The 9,403-nt window shown below is 39.2% G+C and overlaps 1 protein-coding gene across 3 annotated transcripts in view; it reads right to left on the bottom strand.

Annotated features, from left to right (window-relative positions):
• LOC138144239 (flavin-containing monooxygenase 1-like) overlaps nt 1-7,049 on the bottom strand; it is a 15,939-nt gene extending 8,890 nt beyond the window's left edge. Inside the window, exons 1-5 of one of the 3 annotated variants that reach the window (XM_069065604.1) lie at nt 6,849-7,049; nt 6,055-6,254; nt 5,127-5,315; nt 4,577-4,739; nt 151-293 (exon numbers count right to left, since the gene is read on the bottom strand). In XM_069065604.1, the coding sequence (XP_068921705.1) occupies nt 151-293; nt 4,577-4,739; nt 5,127-5,315; nt 6,055-6,186 (627 nt within the window). In that variant the 5' untranslated portion in view covers nt 6,187-6,254; nt 6,849-7,049. Of the gene's footprint in view, nt 1-150; nt 294-4,576; nt 4,740-5,126; nt 5,316-6,054; nt 6,471-6,568; nt 6,820-6,848 lie in introns of those variants that run through there. The other 2 variants (XM_069065603.1, XM_069065605.1) reach the window with 2 other exon arrangements.
• Between the last annotated feature and the right edge of the window lie 2,354 nt (nt 7,050-9,403).

The following is a 9,403-nucleotide window of genomic DNA, read 5'->3' on the forward strand; positions in this document are numbered from 1 at the left end:
TCCTTCCTTCCTTCCTTCCTTCCTTCCTTCCTTCCTTCCTTCCTTCCGAAATTGGCCAATAATGAAGGGAAGCTACATTTTAAAAAGACCATTCAGCATATCAGTACTTATACAACATTTTATTAAAATTAATAACCTTAACATTCATACCTTTTTAGCCACATGACTGGCCTCCACAGCAATGTCTGTGCCAGAGTTCCCCATGCCAATCACAAGGACTCTCTTATTCTTAAACAGATCTGGATGCTTGTACTCCCGGCTGTGAAAGTACTGACCTTTAAAGGTGTTGATACCTACAGGGGAGAACAAAAGAGAAGAAATGAGGGGCTTGACAAACTATGTGAATAAAACCCATCATTCAGGCAATAACATTGATTATTGCACAATGTTGCTGTTACTGTGTACGGTGTTTTTCTGCTCACTTCACTCAGCATCAATTCATGTCTTTCCAGGGTTTTCTGAGATCAGCCTGCTGATCATTTCTTATGTCACAATAGTATTCCATTTCATTCACATACCACAAATTGTTCAGCCATTCTCCAATTGATGGACATTCCTTCAATTTCCAGTTCTTTGGCACCACACAAAGTAGCTGCTATAAATATTTTTGTGCATGTGGGTCCTTTTCCCTTTTTTATGATCTCTTTTGGAGATAGACCTAGTAATGATATTGCTGAATCAAAGGGTATGCACAGTTTTATAGCCCTTTGGGCATAATTACAAATTGCTCTCCAGAATGGTTAGATAAGTTCACAACTCCACCAACAACACATTAGTATTCCAATTTTCCCATATCCCCTCCAACATTTATCATTTTATTTTTTTTTGTCATATTAGTCAATCTGATAGGTGTGATGTGGTACTTTAGAGTTGTGTTGATTTGCATTCCTCTAATCAATAGTGATTTAGAGCATTTTTTCATATGACTATAGATAACTTTAATTTCTTCACCTGTAAACCATTCATATCCTTTGACTATCAGTTGAGAAATGACTTGCATTCTTATAAATTTGACTCATTCTCTACATATTTTAGAAATGAGGTCTTTATCAGAGACACTGGCTGTAAAAATTATTCCCCAGCTTTTATGCTTCCCTTCTAATCTTGGTTTTATTGACTTTGTGCAAGCCTCATGTACCCATTTTGACTGAGAGGAATTTTCTAACACCAAGTCAAATAATTTTTTGGGGGTCAAGGCTTTTGGGTGGCAGCTGGAGATATCAGTGAAAAGGAAAAACTAAAACTTCTTATTCCTAGGTTGAAGTTTCTGCTCTCTTCTTTTTTACTGCCTTTTGGGCGAGGTAACATTATCATGCCTTTAGGCTATGAGGGGTAAAAGGATTTTGTCTTCTGAGGCACCCCAGTTGAGAGAGGAGTATAGGTAACCTGGAAGTAGAAAAGCTGATGACCAGAAAATGGCAGCAGAGAGCAGCTCAGGCACCCTAGTAGTCAGCTACAAAAAATAGACTCCACAATGTTGGATGGAGGGCAGGGACATACAGTGAACAGAGAGACCAGTAGAGATGATGAGGTTCAGTGCCCAGCAGTGATTGGAGCTGCAACACTCAGCAGACAAATGGTGCCCCTAAAAGAGCAGCACTGCAGCAGTTTGGTTTACCCTAAATTTAACATAGTAATTCTCACACTGCCCTACTACTCTGTATCTCCTTTTGAATTTTCTTTTTCTTCCTTCTATCTGTCAGTACTTTCCCCCCAGTATTATATTGCCCGCCTAAGCTATTTTTAGGGTGATTTTTTTGTTGCTCTTTCTCTCTCTAGCTGTCAGGAATGGGATTGGGCCCATGTGTCTGTGGAAGGAGTCGGTTTATGACTGAGGTCAGAGATCGTCTGAAGTAATGAATATAAAGTATTTTGTGATTTTGTAGAAAAAAAGAATGTTTTGTAAAAAATTTGATTGGAATGCAATTTTTCAAAGTACATTCATCGTGTTAAATGAAATCCACTTGTAATGTATGTTATGGCTCTTTCTTCCATGCCCCAACCCAAATAATAAAGACAATCTGACAATGAACATATTTTTCATAGCAAAATGATTTTGAAATGTAAACTATTTTCTTCATTGAACAAATAAATTACATTATATTTTGCATAATGCTAGGTACTAGAGGTAGTGGTGTTGGTTTGGCGAACCATTAAGATTTAAAAGGCATTTTACCTCCTGGAAGGAATGTATAATTTAGTAGGAGAGATAAAACACTTGCCAAGGTCTCAGTTGATATGGTCCTGTACTTTCACTGCTTGTGAAAGATATCATGGTAGAATGGAAAATATAATGAATTTAGTGTCAGGACTGACCTAGATTCAGATTCCACTCATGACCCTCTCAAGTTGTATGACTACAGACAATCTGTCGTAATGTTATTTTCTTCATCTATAAATCAGGTATGATAATGGTGCTGTACCTACTAGAAAGGGAAGATCCGAGGATTTAATGAGATAATACCTTTGATCACTTTGAAAACCTTGAGGTATTATGAGAAGAACTACATGGCATATACATGGGAATGGGCAGCTACCTCATGGTGCTGCCCTGCCTGTTTCTGAATGACTACGTGTGTGGGCTCAGCACTGTAGGGACCTGAGTGCCTTGGGATAATGGAGCTTTCCTCCCATTTGTTCCTTAGCTCCATGATGGTGGTAGGGAAGAGGGGCTGTATTAATTTAATAAGGAGAGACACATTTAACTTGCTCTTTTCCTTACTGTCACTGAAACAAATAATTCTCTCTCCCTGGACTTCACATGAAAGGTTGGAGAGGGCTAGCTTTCCCTTTCCCTCACCCCAGTAGAAAAAAGTACAGTATAAGCACATGATAGCTAAAGCACATGTTGGTTTAGTAAGTCTAAGATGAGATCCCAGAACCCTCGCTGCATCTTCTGCTTTGTATTCTTTCAATGAGCATAAGTGATTAAGCAGTGATCTTGAGATAGACATCTCTAGCATTAGAGGCAGTTCTTTGACTTACAGAGGTCAGACCTCCTGGGAGTGTCAAGCAGTGCTGGCTGCATTATAGGATATGATACCATATGGTGCCAGGAAGACACGATATCCACTGAAGTGCTTCTTGGAGGAGAAGATAACCATAGTTAGGAGAATAAGCCCAAGCCATGGTCTAGTTTTCCAGAAGAAAGGGGGCAGAGACAACAGAGCTAACAAAAATGGTAAATACCTATTCATAAGTTCTATAAGATGCTTCATATTTTGCTGTCTAAGTTTCAAACTTTTAGGAGAGTATAATGATAGATATATGGCACTTGAGCTAAACTTTGAAGGAAACTGGAGAATTAAGAGGCAGAACTGAAGGTGAAATTTCTTTGAGGCGTGGGACACAGCCTGTGCAATAATAGAGAGATGAGAAATGGAGAGTTGAATAAATGCATAAAACATTTGTGAAATGCTTCCTATGTGAAAAGCAAGGACTGGGGATACAGATCTAGAAGAAGGTCCTTCCCCTCAAAGACCTCATGTTGTAATGGGAGAGAGACAGGATATATGGAAGGTTTCAGCTGCAAGTCAGTGAAATCAGTCTTGTGTGAGACAGAGTAGGAAAACCAGTTTGTCTGGACCATAGAATGTGTGAAAGGGAGTGATGCAGAATAAGGCTTAAAAGCTGATTGGAATTATACTGTGAAGGACTTTAAATGCTGATAGGAATCTATCATAGAGGGAACAGGAAGCCACTGGAATTTATTGAATAGAGAAGTCATATGGCCAGACCTATGTTTTGGAAATATCACCATGGCACCATTAGAAAATGGATAGGAGAGGAGAAAGACTTAAAGAAGGGAAATTCATTGGGAGGCTGTTGTAGTAGGCTAGGGCATGGATAGGGAACCTGTAGGCTCAAGGCTACATGTATCCTTCTATGTCCTTGGGTGTAGCCTTTGACTGAGTCCAAATTTTACAGAACAAATCCTTTTATTAAAAATAGGTTATTTGTTTTGTGATGTTTAGATTCAGTCAAAAGGCTGAGGTACTTGAGGACCTAGAGGACCACATGTGACCTCTAGGTTGCAGGTACCTCACCCTTGGGCTGAGGGAAATGTGATGAGAATCTGAGATAGGGTGATGGCTAGATGAATGGAGAAGAGGGCATTGATGTAAGAGATGTTGAGGAGGAATGAAAAGATTTGGCAGCTGATTGGATATGGAGAGTGATGGAGAGTGGGATATTGAGGATGAGACATTATAAACTTGGGTGACTGAAAAAAGTATGGCAGAAAGATAGGTGATACAGTGACTTCTGTTTTGGACATTTTGAATTAGAAATGCCTACGGTAATCCATTTTGAAATATCCAACATGCAGTTTGTGATGTAGGACTGGAACTCAGGAGAAAGAAAGTCTAGGATTGGATATATACATCTTTGAGTCATCTGAATCGAGAGTTGAGGAGGTTAGCAGGAAACAGAATAAGAAGAAAAGAGGGCCCATAACAGTGCTTTGGGGGTACACACACATTTTATACCACAGTTATTTTTAAAATCTGAAACCAAGACACACCAATAACAGGAGAATTTATTTTTAAATAAAGGAACTTAGAAGACAGTACCATACCTGGTAAAGTATCTAGTGGCAAAAAAGGGTTAGTGAGATAACCAGTACAGACCATGACAGCATCAAATATGGCTGACTCTTGCTTCCCTTCATGTTCAGTGGTTACCTCCCACTGGCCAGAGGTAGAGAAATCTGGATGTTTTTTCACATTGCAGACAATGGTCTGTAAAAAAGAATGCACAGTATACAAATTCCATTCCTCCCCACCCCCTTCAAGGAGTAATAATATCCAAGCAAGAAAAATAGAGATCCAGGAATTGTGGGTATAGGATTGTGTCAGAAACCATAACTCTATCTGGATTAGACCTTGTGGCCATTCAGATAAAGGCCATACATAGACAGGTTTCTACATGTGGGTTATATAGCATGAATACATATTTCCTTTCACTCGTTAATTGAAGAGCCCCCAGGGGATGATGAAATTCTGCCAAGTAGCACTGATCTTTGCCTGTTTCTCAATCTCAAACACAGAATTTGGGTCTCAGGAAGCAACAAAAGACAATATATATAAAATACCTTTCTACCAACCAAACAACTCCTAGTGACATACCTTGAATTGGATGCATTTTAGAAGATTGAAGTTGTTTACGTACATCTTGAGATATTCCAAAAATTGAGAGTGTGGCACAAAGTTTGGAAAATCTTCTGGGAAAGGAAAGTCTGAGAAACAGGACATCTCTTTGCTGCTGTTAGTAACAAGAGATTTATAAAGGCTAGCCCTGCCTTCTTCAACATATTCCTATAAAAACATCACAAAGGGGAGATTGTTATTATCCTCCAGGAATTAAAACTCTTAATAAGTCAATATGAAAAATGACATGGGGAGAAGTACCACCTTCTCAGTGGCATTATCTTCCTGTAGCTATGAGAGAGAAAGAAAACTTGGGGAAAGGGCCCAGAATCAGGAAAGAAGTCATATATTTGAGCCCTGCATCTGACAGATACTTGTTTGTGTGATCCTTGGCAAGTAGTTTAACTTCTCAGTGTCTTAGACAACTCTCTCTAAATCACAGAACTGACCTGCAACAGAGGGAGCTTCCTCATTGGGAGTTCCTTGGATTAATGAAATCACAGACCAAGTTTAAGGAAAGAAAAGGGAAACCTGTGTGAGAGAATGAAATGTAGAAATCTTGGGTCTCTGTAAAATGGGGATAGTAATTGCATCTACCTCCACAGGGTTGTTGTGAGGGTCAAATGAGATTAAGACACATAAAGTGGTTTGTAAACCTTAAAGCACTACATAAATGTTACCTATTATTATAGCTGACACCAATAGAAATCTCCCACTGGTTAGACTCAAATGTTACAGAACAATTCCACAGACAGGGAGGGAAAGGACCTGGGACATTATTTGAGTGAACTCTCTCATATTACATATGGGGAAACTGAGGACCAGAGAGGTAAAGTGACCAAGGTCACCTTGCCAGGTAGTTGCTGGTCAGCATACTCAATAGAGGAGTCGAGGAAATATCACTTACCGTGAATTGCCATAGACCTCCAATGTCACCACTCCTTTCGAAGCAGGTGGGCTCCAGTCCCTCTTCCAAGCAGCATTTGATGGAGGTGAGGCCACTCACACCAGCTCCAATTATTGCAACGCGTTTCACCATGGTCTCTTGTGTCAGGCAAGGATCAAGAAGAGTGTCTTCATTTGTTTCTTCTGCTGGGACTTCTCTTCCTAGAATAGATCCTTTTCATAAATAGAAATGCTCCACCCCATCCTTGACTTTTCCAGCAAAGCAGGAAAAAGTCTTGTGGAGATGAAAAGATTTAACCCATTTGGGTCATCTACAATGCTCTCTTTGTTGGTGTGAAGAAACCCATGCCACAGACACCGATTTAATCCTATGCTTTTCCATTTTATACATCTTTATCTGGAGCAGTGCCAATGTTAGGGCAATTCTGGAAGATAATAGCTTTGGAGAAAAGTACAAATTGGGTGTGAAAGTATGTGTGATCTTGAAGCCTGGGCTCATGCCACTCCCCACTCACCTTCCTGGAGTCATCAGCAGATCAGAGAATGGAAGGGACCTGGTAGACCATCTAGTGCCACATCTCACTTGCTAGGTGAGAGCTGAAGCCCAAACAGTCAAGTCCAAGGTCAAAAGACTGGTTGTTTGCAGACCCAGAATGAAAATCCTTGTCTTTTTCTAGAGTTTTTCAAGAAAAAACATTGAGCTTCCTCCTTCATGCTTCCCTTCTCACTTGACTACTGCCATCCCCAAACCAAATATCAGTCCTACTTCAGGAGCTCAGTGCTATCTCCACTTACTTTATTGCTCTGGGGCTCTGTGTTGTTTTCATTGTTGGGAGGGCCAGGGTGCTGATGAGACTTTATGGGTAGGTATGCTGATCACATGGGTGCATCCCTAGGGATCCAGGACTATAGTTGTTGGATGGCACTGGGATAGTAGGTCCCATAGGTGAGCCAGGAAACAGAATGGTACAGTCAAAAGAATGCTAGATTAAGGTTCAGAAAACTCTGTTCTGAAACTTGCTCTGCCAGTTCCAAGCTGTGGGATTTTTTGACAATTAAGACTGGAAGGTTTCTCAGGTCCCTCCCTTATCTAAATTTATGACCCTATGAATCACCTAGCATATGTTACTAATAAATAAGGAAATGAATGAAGTGGTATACCTCAAATAAATTGCTAATTTAGGATAAAAAAATAAAAGCCAAAACTTCCCAGATCAAAAGAATAGAGATAGATCTGATATGATCAGCTTCCTTTTGCTGTAGTATATCTAGGATTATTCAAACTATTTGGTGGGGTAAAAGCTTTTATTCTGGTTTATTTTCCAAATTCTCCTTTTAAGGTAAGAAGAAAATGGGATAGTTGAATAATAGAGGAAGGGAGAGAGGAAAAGAGAGAAGGCAAGTATCACAAAGGAGAAGGTGCTATCCGTTTCCTTCTTGCTTTAAAAAAATATCTGTGAGATATTGCCCATTAACATAATTTTTCCTAATGTTCTACTGTACCTGGTGATGTGTGCATGTACAATAAAATGCATGCTTTCCACTATTTCTTCTTTTTGTCCAATGAACTGTTGATTCTGCTATTGCATCTATTTCTGCCACCATTATCTTTACTCCAATGCTGTCTGCCACATTTTTCCCTTAAGTCCTGTATTTCTTTATATGATCACATTCCTGGTCATAGATTTATATTTGAAAGAGACCTTAGAGACTATTCATTTAGTTTAATTCAACAAGCAATTATTAAATGCCTATTATGTGCTAGGCACTGTAACAGATTCTGAGGATACAAGAAAAAAAATGAAATTTTCCTCATCCTCAAGGAGCTTACATTCTATTGCAGGAAGGAGAGAGAGCATGTACCAATAAATAAATACATAAAAGTTATAAAAATAGATACATATTTTTTTGGGAGATTACAATTGAGAGAATCAAGAAAGGTTCTTCTAGGTATTTATAGCCTTTAAAGAGTCATAGATTTCAAGAGGGATTAAAGAGGGAGAATACCTCATTTTATAGGTGAAAAAATGATATTTAAAGAAAATATGTAAGGCCACTTCCCTGTCTTCCCCTACCCCCAGCCTCCCCTGTTTCTTTCAGATAAGGTCTAACTTTTCTGAGCTATATTCCGTTCATGGATCCCATACAACCCAAGCACAGTGTCATCTATGAGGTTAATTTGTCTCCTTGTATTAGCAACTTTAGTTTATCCTGCTTGTCATCTGTACTTTATGCTTTTGTGTCTAGACAGTTAGCAAGAAACGTTTATTAAGTGCATACCATGTATCAAGCATTATGGTAAGTCTGGGGTTACAAGGAAAGGCTAAAACAGCTCCTGCCCTCAAGGGGTTGAGTCTAGTGGGTTGGAGAGGGGAACAACATGCAAACAACTATGTAAGGACAGTATATATATGTATGCAGGATAAATTGGAGACAAACCGAGAGGAATGGCATTAGCATTAGGACTAGGTTTATCTCATAAAAGGAATTTGGTAAAATGCTTTCTGTCCTAATTTTTAAGTAATATATATGGTATTGGAACAAGTTGGTCTTTAAAAGTTTGATAGAATTCTCCTATGAGTCTGTTAGGACCAGGAGTACTTATTACTCCCTCCAATGGGTAGTTGTTTTGAAATTAGTTCTCTTTCCTTTTCTGAGATTGGATTATTGCCATTAGTATTTAAGGGGGACTGAGAAATGCTTCTTGTAGAAGGTGGGATTCTGGTTGAGTCCTGATGGAAGTCAGTGAAGCCAAGAGGCAGAGATGGGGGGGCGCATTATTGACATGGGAGACAGACAGTAACAATACACAGACTTGAGAGATGGAGTCTCCTGTGTGAGGAAGACAGATAAGAAAACTGAGGCTGACAGATGTCATGTGACTTTCCTAAGGACACACAGCTAATGAATGTCTAAGGTCACATTTGAACTCAGGTCTTCCTGACTCCAATGTCCAATTCTGTCCACTGTACAATGGTGCCTCCTGCAGTTCAAACCTGTCATTTCCTAACACATTCTTTAATCCATTAAAACAGGTTCTTCTAATTTTTTTCCAGATGTGATCCACCTATAAACTTGACAGTATACACTGAGACATTCTCCACAAATCATCCACCCATCAATCTCAAACTATCCTGCAACACCACCCAAAGTATATTACTTATATACCTAGTGTTACTTATAATCACATTATTGGTTAGGGTCATTACTTACCCTGTAAGACCCCATAGTTATTAAAGAGAAATAAGAAATTATTCTGATGCTACTAAAGGAGAAGATGTATTATGGATCCGTTATTGAATAGTGATCCATATCACATCCTCTAACTCTGAATGTAGCTCAAGGCTATG

This window comes from Petaurus breviceps, unplaced genomic scaffold (assembly GCF_028583685.1).
Source record: "Petaurus breviceps papuanus isolate PSGF00001 unplaced genomic scaffold, PetGlider_PUasm1.0 90692, whole genome shotgun sequence".
Lineage (NCBI taxonomy): Eukaryota > Metazoa > Chordata > Mammalia > Diprotodontia > Petauridae > Petaurus > Petaurus breviceps.